Source organism: Geotrypetes seraphini, chromosome 1, assembly GCF_902459505.1.
Source record: "Geotrypetes seraphini chromosome 1, aGeoSer1.1, whole genome shotgun sequence".
NCBI classification, from domain to species: Eukaryota; Metazoa; Chordata; class Amphibia; order Gymnophiona; family Dermophiidae; genus Geotrypetes; species Geotrypetes seraphini.
In genome coordinates, this window is record NC_047084.1 from 39516142 (window position 1) to 39532718 (window position 16577).

Consider the following 16577-nt stretch of genomic DNA (forward strand, 5'->3'; position numbering starts at 1 on the left):
GTGCACCTGACTGGCCTTCCGCGTGTGCAGATCACCGGACTCGATGGACCGTAGATCTGATCCAGAGATGGCAGTTCTTATGTTCTTATCTCTCTATCAGTGCAAGAATATTTCCTTCCAGCTCCCACTCTCTTCAAACATGTCTGCTTGGTTCCAAAAATAAAAGTGCACAGGGTCCCAAACTACTGGTGATCCTGCTTATTTTACTACTTCAGCTGAAAAAAAAAAATGGTTCTATAGCCAAAAAAGATTGCCTTGAAATGTGTATATGTGTATGGGGGGGGGGGTTACTTCCACCTATAGTTCCCGGGTGTACAATAGAGAGAATGCAGAACACAATAACTACACAGACATCTGTTAAAACAAAGTTGTTAGCATTATGTTTTAGTGTCCAATCACATGGGCTTAGTTAGTAGCATGATACATACAACAGGGAGCAAGGCTATGTACTGTTTGTCTTCAGCCCTTACAATACAAACAACTGTGCTGGTGGGTTGATTAAAAAATCCAAAACCTTTTATTTAAGAGGCCTTTGTTCTAGAGCTCTTCTCATCCTCTTTTAAAGGGGAAAGTATTTGGCTAGACAATTAAGAATTTCCTACATTAACATAATTCCTACACCATTTTTTTCTTTGGTATTTTCTAATTTACCCAAAAAATATTATTACTTTACTCTAAATATGTATGAGAAAAGTATGGTAAAGACTTTCAAATCGAAAAATGCTTGCATGCTGCCAGAGGTTTACATCTATCTGTTAGAGCATTTACAGACACCAACAGAGGGAGGACAAAATTAACAACTGTCTAGATTAGATCATACCACAACTTGTTGTTAATCTGGCAGTGATTAAGAAGGCACAGTTAGGGTAGATCTGTTTTTATATTTGAGGTTCAAAATCAAAAGGCATGCTCTTTGAGTACTTGCAGGGTATGAGAAAGGTCAGTACTGTCCTCTGCTTTCTTGAGCAAGGTATACCACCAGAAACAAAGCACTTAAGATTTATCACCTTTTTTAAGCAAAATATGAAAGATACATCCACATTTATTTTACAGTAATACTAATTATGCTGACATCTTCATAAGGTTTATCAGTTTTTGGATTAACTTTCACATTTGAGACTCTCTGGACGACTTCCATTCCTTTTGTCACACGTCCAAATACTGTGTGCTTATTGTCAAGCCAGGGCTGGAAAAGAAAACAAATCAAATCAGAAATGCAAACCTTCTCTGTAAGAAACTACCCATAAAAAAGTTAAATATATAAAAGTTGTTACTGAAATAAAATTGTATTTGGACATTATATTATAATTGGCTTCCCTTTAAATAGTCAAACTGGCTTGATACAACATTTAATATCAACCTAGCTGATCAAAATCTAAAACAAGAGTGATGGCAGTGGCATTGATGAGGGTGGTTTTTCCCTGAAAAGCTGCACCTCATTCTTTGGATTAACAGTTCAGTTCTGGAATCAGGCCATTCAAATTAAGTTGGCTAGCACTGGAAAATATAGAACTAGAGTCTAGGCCAAGTATCATTCTGCATGAACCTAAGGAGATGGAGACTGAAATACAGAGTTTTGGACATGTTGGGCTATAGTGAAAATGAAAAACTGCTGCTGTGAAAGAGCTCATTGAGCTTTGGTTATGACTCCATGGAAATGTAGATGTCTTAAGTTCTCAATATTGCTTGCTAAAATCAGTAGAGGGGTTCACTGAGAGGTAAAAAGGGAAACTGGATTTGGGAAGGTTAGGAGGTAGACTGACTAGGTACATTTATGTATCTGAATATGAGCATTAGAGGGAACTGTTCTGGGATAAGGAGGGTTTTGAAAGAGAGGGCATATGAGGGGGGGGGGGAGAAGGGAGAGATCTTTACCTCCTCCCCCAATTCAAGATTCCTTGTCTAGGTCCATTCCATCCCTAAGATACATCTAGAGCAGTGGTTCTTAACCTGGGTTTGACCGAACCCCAAGAGTTCGGTGAGTCAGTCTCGCGGGTTCGGCGGAGGTCAAAACACATCTCCGACTCATATAGCGCTTCGGTCATGTTCAATCATCTATCAGTTATTCAGTGATTTTGATCAAGACTGATCGTGTACTCGGTTTCTTGATCTATCAATCTGTAACTAACGCCTTATATACATCAATCAATTCCTGATCAAAATTTGTGATTTAACTGATAGATGATTGAACGTGACCGAAGCGCTTATGATTCGTGATGATACGCCCCGCTTGTCCATAATTGGCTGCAGGTGATCACGCAACATCGCTTGGCCTATCTGCTGCAGGGGATTTGATGCGCACAGTAGTCGAATTGTAACTGTTGTGATGGTACGTCGTGTGATACCTATCTTAATATTTTAATCCCTTACTAACTATGTCGAGCAAAATACGAAAGTGGTCGGACGAATATGTACAATATGGATTCACATGTATAACGGAACATGATGGGAGTCAGCGTCCTAATTGCATGATTTGCAATGCCAAGTTGAGTAATTCTAGTCTAGCTCTGGCAAAACTAAGGGAACACTTCCTTAAGCTGCATGAAGATGGAAAATACAAGAACACAACGCTTGCTGAATTCAAGGTGAAGAGAGCAAGATTCGATGAAAAGGCTACTCTGCCTGTTCTCAGCTTTGTACCCATCAACAAACTGATCCTCACAGCATTGTACGAAGTTGCTTACCTGATCGCAAAGCAGGGCAAACCACACACCATTGGTGAAATACTCATAAAACCAGCTGTGTTGAAGATGGCGAATATCATGCTGGGAAAAGCGGCTGAAGTTCAGTTATCTGAAATTCCTCTTTCAAATGACATCATCAGCAACAGAATAGAGGACATGAGCAAAGACATCTTGGCTCAAGTAGTTGCAGATCTGATTTCAAGCCCGGCAAAATTCAGCCTTCAACTCAACGAGACCACAGACGTTTCCAATCTAAGCCAGCTTGCAGTATTCGTGCGCTATGTGAAAGACGATGTGATAAAGGAAGATTTTTTATTTTGTAAGCCTCTTACAACAACAACTAAGGCAACTGATGTGAAGAAACTTGTGGATGACTTCTTCAAAGCCAACAATCTTTCGTGGGATATGGTTTCTGCAGTTTGTTCGGACGGAGCTCCAGCCATGCTCGGAAGAAAGTCCGGTTTTGGTGCGCTAGTGAATGCCGATGCACCACACATCATTGTTACACATTGCATTCTGCACAGGCATGCGTTGGCAACAAAAACCTTGCCTCCAAAACTGGCAGAAGTTTTAAAAATGGTTGTGGAATGCGTGAACTATGTGCGAAATAATGCTCTAAAGCACCGCATCTTCAAGGAGCTGTGTAAAGAAATGGGATCTGAATTCGAGGTACTTCTGTACCATTCTAACGTTCGGTGGTTATCCCAGGGACAGGTGCTGAATCGTGTTTTTGCCATGCGTGTGGAATTAGTTCTGTTTTTGCAAGAGCAGCAACATTGTCATGCAGATTGCTTCAAAAATTCTGAGTTCATTCACATTTTAGCGTACATGGCTGATATCTTTGCAGCTCTCAATCATCTCAATAAGCAGATGCAGGGTGGTGGAGTCAACATCATCGAAGCGGAAGAAAACCTGAAAGCTTTTCAAAAAAAGCTACCATTATAGAAACGACGAACAGAAAACGATAACTTCACAATCTTTCCCCTGCTAGACAACTGTGTAAGTAAGATCGAAGATGTATCTGGAATTGGAGACATTTCTGTACCCGCGGAACTGAAGCAAACTATTGCCACGCACTTAGATGAGCTTGCAAAGTCTCTCGACGGATACTTCCCTACAAGAGAGTCATATCCAGCATGGGTGAGACAGCCGTTCACGTTTAGTGTTGAGACAACAGATATCAATGATGAATAATACCTCGATGAAATCATTGAAATTCAGCAGAGCCAGGTTCAATAGCAACTCTTCAGAACAACACTCTCAACGTTTTGGTGTCAACAATTGGTAACATACCCTGTTATTGCTAAGAAAGCTCTGGAAATTTTCATATCGTTTGTTACAAAATATCTTTGCGAGCAATCCTTTTCGAGGATGCTGGACATAAAAACGAAGAAAAGGAACAGACTTTGTTGCGAAAATGACATGAGAGTGGCACTTGCCAAGGTAAAGCCGCGCATTTCTGAACTGGTCTCTGAGAGGCAACAGCAGAAGTCACACTGATTTGCAGCAAATTTCATTATTATGTTATTATTATTCGAAATATAGGAGAACTTTTTTGTTTTCAAAATTGATATTATTTTTTCCTCACTGTATACCTATGTTTTGAATTTGTAAAAATCATATTTTATTTTTCCAAAATTTTTGGATTTTCCACCTCCAATCCTATCCTCCTATGGGATTAAACGAGAATGTGGACAGATGCTTTATGACATGAGGGCTCTGGTGGTCTTGGTACACGTGGTCATTCTTATTTCTTCTCTTTTCTCATTCCATTTTATTTTCATTCTGTTTGGTTACAGACACAGATTTTTTCTGTATTCATTTTTTAGTTTTCTCCTTATTTATTGATTTTTTCATTTATCATATATATTTTTTTCTTGCTTATAGCCACGTCCTGACGTTATTACGTCATCACGTCGGCACGTTTTTGGGCGTTGGCCATGCAGGATCTCCAGGGTGTCTTTAAAGCTTCAAGCCGCCATGTTTCACTTCCCGGTCCCAGCGTCTTTGATTGTAGTACGTTCTGGACCCAGGGGATTTTTCCTTGCCGACAGACCAAGCAGTCTATGTCGGCTTTTCACCAACTTATATTCAGTTTTTTCCAATTTAATCTCTGTTCCTGATGAAGTGGCAAAACGGAGCTCTGTCGAGTGGTGATTCGTGAAGTGGTGATATTTATGAGTGACTCTTAATAGTTTATACGTTCCGGATATTTGTGATTGGGCTCTATCAGAGCCTTTTGTGTGTCTGTATATGTGTGAATGTTCAGCATTTATTTCGTATTATTTCAGCTTGGTGCGTATGTGTGTGTGTTTGGGGAGCTTTTCAGCTCACGAACCTTTCGTTGTTAGTACATGAGGCACGGTTAGTAAGGAATGGCACTTATACTTTGAATGATAGGACTTTTAAAGGTCAATAATGACCTGCATTTGCACTTTCTTCTGATATTTTTTATGTATATTTATATTGTTATTATGGTGTTTTAGGTTTCAATCTCTCTTGCAGTTTAGTTTAATTTTGATTTCTACCAGGAACCTGCAGTGGGATTCTTTTGCACTTGCACTTTATGCTTTATTCCTGCCATAGATTTTGCATTTGCACTTTAAGCTTTATTCGTGCCATAAATTTTGCAATTGCACTTTAGGCCTCATTCTTGCCACAAATTTTGTATTTCATGAAGCACCTTGCACTTTGTATATATTTTTTCTTTAATTATTTATCAGGTATTTATTTATTTATTTTGCTCATTTGCACATTCACACACAGACACTATTATATATTATATGCACATTTATAGTATTTATTATATGTATGGTTGTATGTTTCAGTAAAGGTTACATGGTGTGCCCACAGGCATAGTGTATTTGTTATGTCCTTTTAACCCCTTCTCCCTGGTGTTAAAAAAGTCTTTTTGGTTTTGAGAGGGTGTGAAATTTTGCACATACATGTTTTTGGTATACATGGACTACATGATGTATGAGGCTATTCTCATTTAGACTTCAGTCTGGTGCTGGTCACCTTTTGAGATATTGCCTGAGCCAGAGGTCTACGTTCATCCAGTTATGAAGGGCTCATACTGATGTCCATTATTTATTTATTTATATATTTATTTATTTATCTATTTATTTCATTTATTTGCAGTTTGGCCTCATTTCCTCAGACTTTTTCTTCCCCAGGGATTAGGCGTATTAGCCAATTTTGGATTATTCTTATAGATTTTGTGGATATTATTGGCTATTATCCATTCAGGGTTTTTACTTGTGCTATTATTAATAACCCACATTTATCATATAAAAGCTTTGTTTTGAACACACACTTTTACCCTAATGCATAAATAAATCAATTTAATTTAATTTAAGAGGCTTTTCTCGCTTACAAGAGCAAAATCAGTGATAAGACACAAAAGCAAAGTTATAAAAACTAATGTTTATGATGTAAAATAGAATCTGTGTAATACATAAAAATGTATGCAGAATTAAGGGTCAACAAATAACTTGTTGCACTAAATTAAGACATCTTGCCACTAGCTTCAAGATGTGTTTGCTCTTCCCAGATCAGTTTGCCTCTGCTATCCAGCTCAACTTTTGTGCTATGCACTATGTAAGATGTACCATCACCTCTTTCTTTCTCTTGCTAGATCAACATGTGTAGAGGGGAATGGGAAGACGGGGATAGAGATCTCTGTAACTTGGGTCCTGTGATTCCAAAACAAGGGTTGGATTTTGTGTGTCCTGCATCAGATTAGATACCATATCTAATAATTTTGAAAAGGGTCTCAGGTTTATGTTTGTCCTGACAGTATAATGTCTCCATGTAAAATAACAGTTCAGCTTAGATGAGGTTTTTGATTAGCAACATTAGTTTACATGACCTTTTTAATTATGGAAAGATCAAATTTTGAAGATGTTCGATGTATTTTTAAGCAATTTCATACAGCTACATTAAGTAACTATTTGCAGGAAATCCTGATATTCAGAGAAATTAACTTACAGTATTTGTGAATTACTGCTACTTTCATAAGCGAGACAGCGAAGATTAGTTAAGTAGTACTTGCACATATGGAGATACAACTTATATTTTACTTATATTGAGCATTCAGTAAACAATAAACTTACTGTTGGAACCACTGTCAGAAAGAACTGGGAGCCATTTGTATTTGCTCCTGCATTAGCCATGCTAAGCGTATAGGGTCTGTCATGTCGTAATGTTGAGTGAAATTCATCTTCAAATTCTCCACCCCAGATACTTTCTCCTCCCATTCCAGTACTAGTGGGATCGCCAGTCTGTATCATGAAACCCTAGATTTAAATTAGAAAAACACCATAAAATTGACAGCTGATAGAAATTCTGATGATTAGAGTGCCTGCCATTGTTTAATAGACAAGACATCATGAAGGCTATATGCTATCATTTCAGTGACAGTCTACTGGGGGGGGGGGGTGAGTAGTGGCACTAAAAAGGAATTCTATTATTGAACTAAGCTCAGCCTTCGTCAGGGATGAGCTGGCTGACCATTGGTAGAAGGGAATGATGTCATAATGGTCATGGCAAGGGTATATAAGCAAGCACAAGCTTTTGTTTGGGGGAGAACTCTCTCTCTCCATATGGGCCACTTAGCCTTGGAAGATATGGCCCCCCATTTACAGAATGTTTTGCCTAATTGGTTATGAACAAACTTTGCAATGCAATCTTAATTCTAATTTGAACCTCAAGTATAATGGAATATAAATTAAATAAAAATTATTCTGATGACATCACATGTCTGTGTATGAGTTACTAGCATGAAATACCCAGTAAGTTGGGACGTGACACAAATCCACGTACTCGGGGGGGGGGGGGGGGCGGGCTGTGGTCATATAGAATGACACAGTGACAGAATTGGCCACTGTCCCCCATGGATAAACACAGGAAACGATCCCCGTGTCATTCTTTAAGAAGAGAGGGAAGAATCAGAGTATGAATAGGCACAACTACTGACCCTCAAGCCTTGTATTGAAGAATGCTGGTGTAGAAGGACTGAGGTTGAGATAGACACTAAAGAATGACAGGATGGTTTCCTGTGGTTATTCACAGGGACGGTTAAAAATTCTGTCACTGTGTCATTCTCTGCATATGGTGGAAAACAATCATAAGAACAGCCTTACTGGACCAGACCAATAGTCCATCTAGCCCAGTATCCTGTCTTCACTGAGGTCAATCGAGGTCACAGGTACCTGGCTAAAACCTAAATAGTAGCAGCATTCCATGCCATTAATCCAGGGCAAGTAGTGGCTTCTCCCATGTCTGAGGACAAAACATTTGGAAAGTATAAGACATACCTTCCAAGATACTCTCCACAGCCACACCCTCTGCCCCAGGCCCTCCCACCTACCCCAAGGCTCACATCACATATATACACCCTCCCCTAGTGCTGCCCGATTCAAGGAAAAAATTTCGATTTGATTTTCCTGCCCAATTGGGTATCTTTTAAAAACATCCTGGTGGGATTATTTTATGGCCTCTTCATCCCTTTTATAGCCTCTTCACCCCCTTTGCCTTCTCCTAACCACACTAGCGCTGTGATGTAAACAAAATAAACAAACAAAAAAGACTTTTCCTCTCTCTGTTAAATCCTAGCTCACGTTTCTGGTCTAACACCAGCTCTGGCAGGATACACGTTTCAAATCTGACATACTGTAATCACAAAACAGAAAATAAAATTATTTTTTCTACCTTTTGTTGTCTGGTCATTATTCAAATCTTGTTGGTCCCAGGCTCTGGTTGTCTTCTGATAACTTGCTTGCCAGGGTCTCCTTCTTTCTCTGTGCTAATCATCCATCTGTCATCTCTGTCCTCCCCTTCCGTTTCCCTTCCCTCCCCTGGAGGTCTGGCATCTTTCCTTTTTTTCATCTCCATCTACAGATCCACCTTTTCTCAACTACCCTTTCATCCAGCATCTCTCCCTCCTTCCCCACTACCCCAGGGTTCACCATCTCTCCTTAAATCCCATTGCCCACCATCTCTCTCCCTCTCCTGTTTTTAGACCCGGCATATGCACGTTTCTTTGAACCCCTCCCCTTCCTCCGTGTACTTCTACACCAGGGCCCCCTCCCCTGAATTTCTGCACCCCCCCTGAAGGCCTACACCTCACCCCCCAGAAGGCCGAGTTGTCTTCTCTCTGCCTATGTACACCCCCCCCCTCCTGGGCTTACCAACAGTTCTGGGCTTGAAGTTCACCCACACAGTGTGCAGACATGATGGCTATAAAGAAAACTTTCAAAGTGAGAAATTTCAGACTGCAAACAGAAAAATGATGGCAGATAAGAACATAAGAATTGCCGCTGCTAGGTCAGAACAGTGGTCCATCGTGCCCAGCAGTCCGCTCACGCAGTGGCCCTTAGGTCAAAGATCAGTGCCCTGAGTTTAGCCTTACCTATGTACGTTCTGGTTCAGCAGGAACTTGTCTAACTTTGGCTTGAATTCCTGGAGGGTGTTTTCACCTATAACAGCCTCCGGAAGAGCATTCCAGTTTTCTACCAATCTCTGGGTGAAGAAGAACTTCCTTACGTTTGTATGGAATCTATCCCCTTTTAACTTTAGAATGCCCTCTCGTTCTCTGTACCTTGGAGATGGTGAACAATCTGTTTTTATCTACTAAGTCTATTCCCGTTATTATCTTGAATGTTTCGATCATGTCCCCTTTCAGTCTCCTCTTTTCAAGGGAGAAGAGACCCAGTTTCTCTAATCTCTCACTATACGGCAACTCCTCCAGTCCCTTAACCATTTTAGTCGCTCTTCTCTGGACCCTCTCAAGTAGTACCGTGTCCTTCTTTATGTACAGCGACCAGTGTTGGATGCAGTATTCCAGATGGTGGGCATATCATGGCCCGGTACAGTGGCATGATAACCTCTGATCTGTTTGTGATCCCCTTCTTAATCATTCCTACCAAGAAATAAAATTATTAATATTCTGTTCGCCCTTCTCTAGCAATGCGCAGATGGCTCCACTGACCCGTCGACCAGCACTCCCAAGTCTCCTTCCCCTGGGGTCTCCTCAAGTACTACACCAGAAGCTACAAGACTACAATTAAGATGGGCAGTCCAGTCACAAAAGGGATCAAGGGGGTGGCCACGGTGCTCGTGCAGACGGAGGGAGAGCCAGGACAGAGGTTTCTACACAGACCGAGGCCACCCCCATGCAGATGACAACAGTCTCCACACAGACGGAAGAGCTGGATCAGCTAGATGGAAGCATTCTGCAGGAGCTGAGGAGCCTGAGAGAGGAGGTAAAGCGCTTAAGAAGCATCCGTGACGACGAGGCCTTCATCGACGGAGTCATCAAGGAGCTGTCCCAGATCACTTAACAGGAACCAGACAAGACCATCCTCATGATGCCCAAAACGACAAATCCTGCAACCTTGACACCAACAATTGGGATACAGGAAGAGGCTGGAGATGCTGACTCCTGGCAGCTGGTGACTTCCTCCACGGGCAAACGCAGAAGACCTTCATCTTCTTCTGTCTCTTTCTCTCACATACAGGGCAGTTTTACATCAACCCCACAAATCACCTTGAGAAACAGATTCCAGATGTTACAGGAAGGACCTGTCAATGAGGCACAAGAAGTTGTCCAGCAGATGGTTCCGGCTCAAGAGACAACAGGATGTCTCCCCCCAAAGAAGCGCAGAGTGTTAGTTATTGGAGATTTGCTGCTAAGGGGCACCGAGGGACCAATTTGCAGACCTGATATGCAATCAAGAGAGGTTTGCTGTTTGCCAGGGGCCAGGATCCGAGATGTAACCGCCTGCCTAGACAGACTCATCAAGCCACAAGACCACTTCCCCATGCTTCTCATCCACGTGGGAACAAATGATACTGCCAGAAACACCCCGGAGAGCATACCTGTAGACTTTGGAGCCCTGGGTGAGAAGCTGAGGAGGATGGATGCGCAGGTGGTCTTCTCCTCGATCCTCCCAGTGAGGGGCAAGGGAAGAGCCAGGGAAGATCATATCCAGAGAACAAATGACTTGCTGCATGGATGGTGCAAAGAGATGAACTTCGGGTTCCTGAACCATGGCATTGCAAGGACTACAGGGACCAGACGGACTACACCTGACCAGAAGAGGTAAGAATGTCTTTGGATACCAACTAGCCCGCCTACTACATAGGGCTTTAAACTAGGTAAGTTGGGGGAGGGTACTGGCATAAACAACCAACCTGGCGAGGTAAGCTGCCAATCCATTTCTGAGTCTGAGGTAAGTACACATTGCATTTCCAAGTCTGGGGTAAGTACTCATTGCAACTCTAGGTCTGAGGTGAGTACACACATTTCAGAGTCTATGGTATGTACACATTGTAATTCTGGTTCTAGGGAGGGTACACACCTTGCAAACGGTACTGAAGGAAGCAAGTTAGCTCAAGCAGGATTATTTCCACAGGGACATAACAAACATAAGGTATGGAGGGCTATGTACGTCAATGCCCACAGTTTGAGCAACAAGATTCTGGAATTAGAGACGGAAATAAGGAACGCCAACCTAGATGTGGTGGCGATATCCGAGACCTGGCTCATGGACTTCCATGGGTGGGACATGGCCATACCGGGTTACAACTTACTCCGTTGGGATAGAGAGGGCAAAATGGGAGGAGGGCTAGCTCTTTATACTAAAGAAGACATTAAAGTTACCAGAATTGCAGATGTCAGGTACACCGGGGAATCCCTCTGGGTGAAGGACAAATGCCTGTATCTTGGCATAATATACAGACCTCCAAGACAACAGGATGACCTAGATATTGAATTAATCGAAGACATAGAGAATATCACCCTTCGTGGGGACACAGTATTATTAGGAGACTTCAATATGCCTGATGTGAATTGGAACAATCTTACCTCTGCAACCGGCAGCAGCAGAAGGCTATTAACCTCTATAAAGGGAGCAAGACTCAGGCAAATGGTACTGGAGCCCACTAGGGATCAGGCGATACTGGACCTGATACTTACCAATGGAGAAAGCGTCACAGAGGTCTTGGTAGGCGACACATTGGCCTCCAGTGACCACAACATGGTATGGTTCAACCAAGGTCATGGTATGGTTCAACCAAGGTCATGGTATGGTTCAACCAAGGTCCTCAACTTTAAGGACACAAACTTCGAAAGCATGGGAGACTTCATCCATCAGGTGCTGCAAAACCAAGTAGAAACAGACAATGTAGAGGTAATGTGGTCAACTCTGAAAACAACCATACACGAAGCAACCAACCGCTATATAAAATCAGTTAGTAAACGGTGCAGAAACAATAAACCACAGTGGTTCTCTGCGGAGATCTCAGACCTCATAAAAAAGAGAAAAGAGCATTCATCTCCTACAAACAATCAGGAGAGCAGGAATCTAGGGAAGACTATCTGGCCAAGTCAAAAGCAGTCAAAACAGCAGTCAGAGAGGCCAAATTTCGAATGGAGGAGAATCTAGCGAAAAAGGGCGATAAATCCTTCTTCAGGTATATTAGTGACAGAAACAGAAACACAGATGGGATAGTACGCCTTAAGAAACCTGACGGGAACTATGTAGAATCGGACTCCAATAAAGCCAAAATCTTAAATGAATACTTCTGCTCAGTCTTCACTTGCGAGGCGTCGGAATCCGGCCCTCGGCTGCAGACAAGGGAAAGCATTGAAGACCCGTTTCGAAATTTCGAGTTTACGCCCAGCAGTGTCTACTATGAGCTATCAAGATTCAAGGTGAACAAAGCTATAGGACCAAACTACACCCCAGGGTGCTCAGGGAGTTGAGTGACATCCTGGTGGAACCGTTATCCGCACTCTTCAATCTTTCCCTAGGTACAGGAAGAGTCCCGTTGGACTGGAAAACGGCTAACATCATCCCGCTCCACAAAAAGGGATGCAAGACGGAGGCTGTGAACTACAGACCGGTGAGTCTCACATCGATAGTGAGCAAACTAATGGAAACTCTAATCAAACGTCAATTGGACATGATCCTGTCCGAGGAGTATCTACGAGATCCCCATCAACACGGATTTACAAAGGGAAGGTCTTGCCAATCCAATCTGATCAGCTTCTTTGACTGGGTAACAAGAAAGCTGGATATGGGGGAATCCCTAGACATCGTGTACTTGGACTTCAGCAAAGCATTTGATAGCGTCTCACACCGTAGGTTATTGAACAAGCTGAGTTTGATGGGATTAGGCGACACATTAACTGCATGGGTTAAGGACTGGCTTAGTGGTAGAATTCAAAGGGTGGTGGTAAACGGTACCCCCTCCAAAACGACGGAGGTGATCAGCGGAGTGCCGCAGGGCTCAGTCTTGGGCCCGATCCTATTCAATATCTTCGTAAGTGACTTGGCTAAGGGTCTTCGAGGTAAAATTACGTTATTTGCCGATGACGCCAAACTATGCAACATAGTGGGCAAGAGCACAACAGACAAAAGCACAGTGCCTGACAAAGACTCAATACCTGACAGTATGACACATGACCTACTCCTACTGGAGCATTGGTCCAGGACCTGGCAACTAAGTTTCAATGCCAAAAAATGCAAGGTCATGCACCTTGGCAGCAAAAATCCATGCACGTCTTACACCCTAAATGGTGAGACCCTAGCAAGGACTGTAGCAGAACAAGACTTGGGGGTGATCATTAGTGAAGACATGAAGTCTGCCAATCAAGTGGAGAAAGCTTCATCCAAAGCTAGACAAATCATAGGTTGTATCCGTAGGAGCTTCGTCAGCCGTAAGCCCGAGGTCATAATGCCATTGTACAGATCCATGGTGAGACCCCATCTGGAATACTGTGTACAATTCTGGAGGCCACATTACCACAAAGATGTGCGAAGAGTTGAGTCGGTTCAGAGAATGGCCACCTGGATGGTCTCAGGACTCAAGGATCTCCCGTATGAGGAACGGCTGGATAAGTTGCAGCTTTACTCACTCGAGGAACGCAGAGAGAGGGGAGATATGATTGAGACGTTCAAATATGTCACGGGCCGTATCGAGGTGGAGGAAGATATCTTTTTTCTTAAAGGTCCCACGGCAACAAGAGGGCATCCGTTGAAACTCAGGGGTGGAAAATTTCATGGTGACACCAGAAAATATTTCTTCACCGAAAGAGTGGTTGATTGCTGGAAAGTCTTCCACTAGAGGTAATTGAGGCCAGCAGCGTGCCAGATTTTAAGAAAAAATGGGATTGGCACGTGGGATCTCTTCATGGAGGGAGTTAGGGAGTGGGACATTGGTATGGGCAGATTAGATGGGCCGTGGCCCTTTTCTGCCGTCAGTTTCTATTTTTCTACACCAGACATCCTGTATTCGTGTATAAGATTTTTGTTACCGACATGCATCACCTTACACTTATCCATGTTGAACCTCATTTACCATGTCGCGACCTATTTCTCGAGCGTGTTTATGTCACATTGCAGGTCTTCGCAATCCTTCTGCGTCCTCACTACTCTGAATAACTTTGTATCATCTGCAAATTTAATCACCTTACTCGTTTTACCAATTTCCAGGTCGTTTATAAATATGTTGAAGAGCACAGGTCCAAGCACTCCATTCGTGACACTTTTCCAATCTGAGTATTGTCCATTTACCCCCCACTCTCTGTTTCCTATCTGCCAACCAGTTTTTAATCCACGTATTTCACCCTCAATTCCCTGGCTCGCAATTTTTTGAAGTAGTCGTTCATGTGGGACCTTGTCAAATGCGGCAGATTTTTTTCCTAAGATACATGAGAAATGGAGGTCCCATGTGCAATGTACTGACTTGGCTGTCTTTTCTAAAATCTGCCCCTAAGTTGTCTCTATAGACCAGCATTGAAAATATACAGGTTAGTTTAGAACTGATGGAAGAGGACAGGTAATGAACATAAGAACATAAGAAGTTGCCTCCGCTGAGGCAGACCAGAGGTCCATCTCGCCCAGCGGTCCGCTCTCGCGGCGGCCCATGAGGCCCACTGCCTGAACAGTGGTCTCTCACTAATTTTACCATTTACCTCTAATCCTATCCCTATAACCTTACCTCTACTCTTATCTATACCCCTCAATCCCGTTGTCCTCCAGGTACCTGTCCAGACCTTCTTTGAAGCCCTGTAGCGTGCTTCTGCTTATCACATCCCCCGGTAGCGCGTTCCATGTATCCACCACCCTCTGGGTGAAAAAGAACTTCCTGGCATTTGTTCTAAACCTTTCCCCTCTCAATTTCACTGAGTGCCCCCTTGTACTTGAGGTTCCCCATAGTTTGAAAAATCTGTCCCTGTCCACTTTTTCTATGCCCTTCATGATCTTGAAGGTTTCTATCATGTCTCCTCTAAGTCGTCGCTTTTCCAGCGAGAAAAGCCCCAGCTTTTTCAGTCTGTCAGTATATGAGAGGTCCCCCATACCCTTTATTAGCTTAGTTGCTCTTCTCTGGACTCTCTCAAGTACCGCCATGTCCTTCTTGAGGTACGGCGACCAGTACTGGACACAGTACTCCAAGTGCGGGTGCACCATTGCACGATACAGTGGCAGGATGACTTCCTTCGTCCTGGTCGTGATACCTTTCTTAATGATACCCAACATTTTGTTCGCTTTCCTTGAGGCTGTGGTGCACGGCGCCGACGTCTTCAATGTTGTGTCTACCATCACTCCCAGGTCTCTTTCAAGGTTGCTCACCCCTAGCGGTGATCCCCCCATCTTGTAAGTGAACATCGGGTTCTTTTTCCCAACATGCATGACCTTGCATTTCCCTATGTTGAAGCTCATTTGCCATTTTTTGGCCCACTCTTCCAGCGTTGTCAGATCTTTTTGGAGGTCTTTGCAGTCCTCCATGGTTTTGACCCTGCTGTATAGTTTAGACTAATTGGACTAAATCAGAAATTTTACCTTTAAATGTGCATTGTACAAAAGGTATACTTGATTCTTTCCCTTTTATTTGGAAAGAGGATGGTATAAAATATTTAGGTATTTGGTTGAATAAAACACTCGAAGAGACAATGAGAATAAACGAAAAATTTTTATTACAAAAAGTAACAGAGTTATGTGAGCAATGGAATCCTTTACATTTGTCATGGTGGGGAAGAGTTCAAACTGTTAAAATGATGATTTTGCCTGTAGTTTGCTATCAATTGGGAATGATACCAGTGTTTTTTCAGGGGTCTTTTTATAAAAAATTAAATAGTATTCTGGTTAAATTTATTTGGCTGGGTAAAATTGCAAGAGTGGCTCTAGTGTCTTTGCAAAGACCAATTGAGGAAGGTGGGGTAAATTTTCCCAATTTTTATAGGTATCATCAGGCCTATATCATGCGCCAAGGTATGTATTGGGTCCTCCCAGAGCTTTTGGAACAACTACCAGAGTGGTTAAGGGTGGAGAGATCACTTATTTTTCCACTTAGGCTTGATCTTCTGCTTGGTATAAAAGTGCCTAGAATACGTAAAGACAATAAAGTATTAATGGATACTTGGAAAACATTACGATTTGTAGATAAATTAACTAGTGATTCTATTTTAAAATCGAAACAACAGACTATTTGGGTAAACAACAGACTATTTGGGTAAACTCCAAGATACAAATAGGCGGGTTTAAGGTTGTCTGGAAGGATTGGATTAAAGCAGGTATAAGATCCTTAACGGAAGTAATTGATAATGGTAAGCTGCTTGATTTTTCACAATTGCAACATAAATATGGTCTGAATAAAAAACAAAGTTATAAGTGGTTGCAATTGAAGCAGGCTATTCAGGTGGGGTTCCCTGAATGGAAATCTTTAAATGATCATTACAGCTTAGAATTCTTATGTTTCCAGGCAGATTTTCTGGGACACCAGGCTGCAAAGTGGTATAAAATTATATCTAATTATTTGAATAAGAAACCAAAAAATGGATTAAGAGATATTTGGAGCATTGAGATTAAGCATCAAATTAATGCA

At 42.3% G+C, this 16577-nt stretch overlaps 1 protein-coding gene across 1 annotated transcript in view; it reads right to left on the minus strand.

The window, feature by feature from the left end:
* Window positions 1–357: 357 nt before the first annotated feature.
* Window positions 358–16577, minus strand: part of PPWD1 (peptidylprolyl isomerase domain and WD repeat containing 1) — a 122241-nt gene continuing 106021 nt past the window's right edge. Inside the window, exons 10-11 of the mRNA XM_033930233.1 lie at window positions 6800–6982; window positions 358–1186 (exon numbers count right to left, since the gene is read on the minus strand). Of these exons, the coding sequence (XP_033786124.1) occupies window positions 1043–1186; window positions 6800–6982 (327 nt within the window). The 3' untranslated portion in view covers window positions 358–1042. The remainder of the gene's footprint in view (window positions 1187–6799; window positions 6983–16577) is intronic.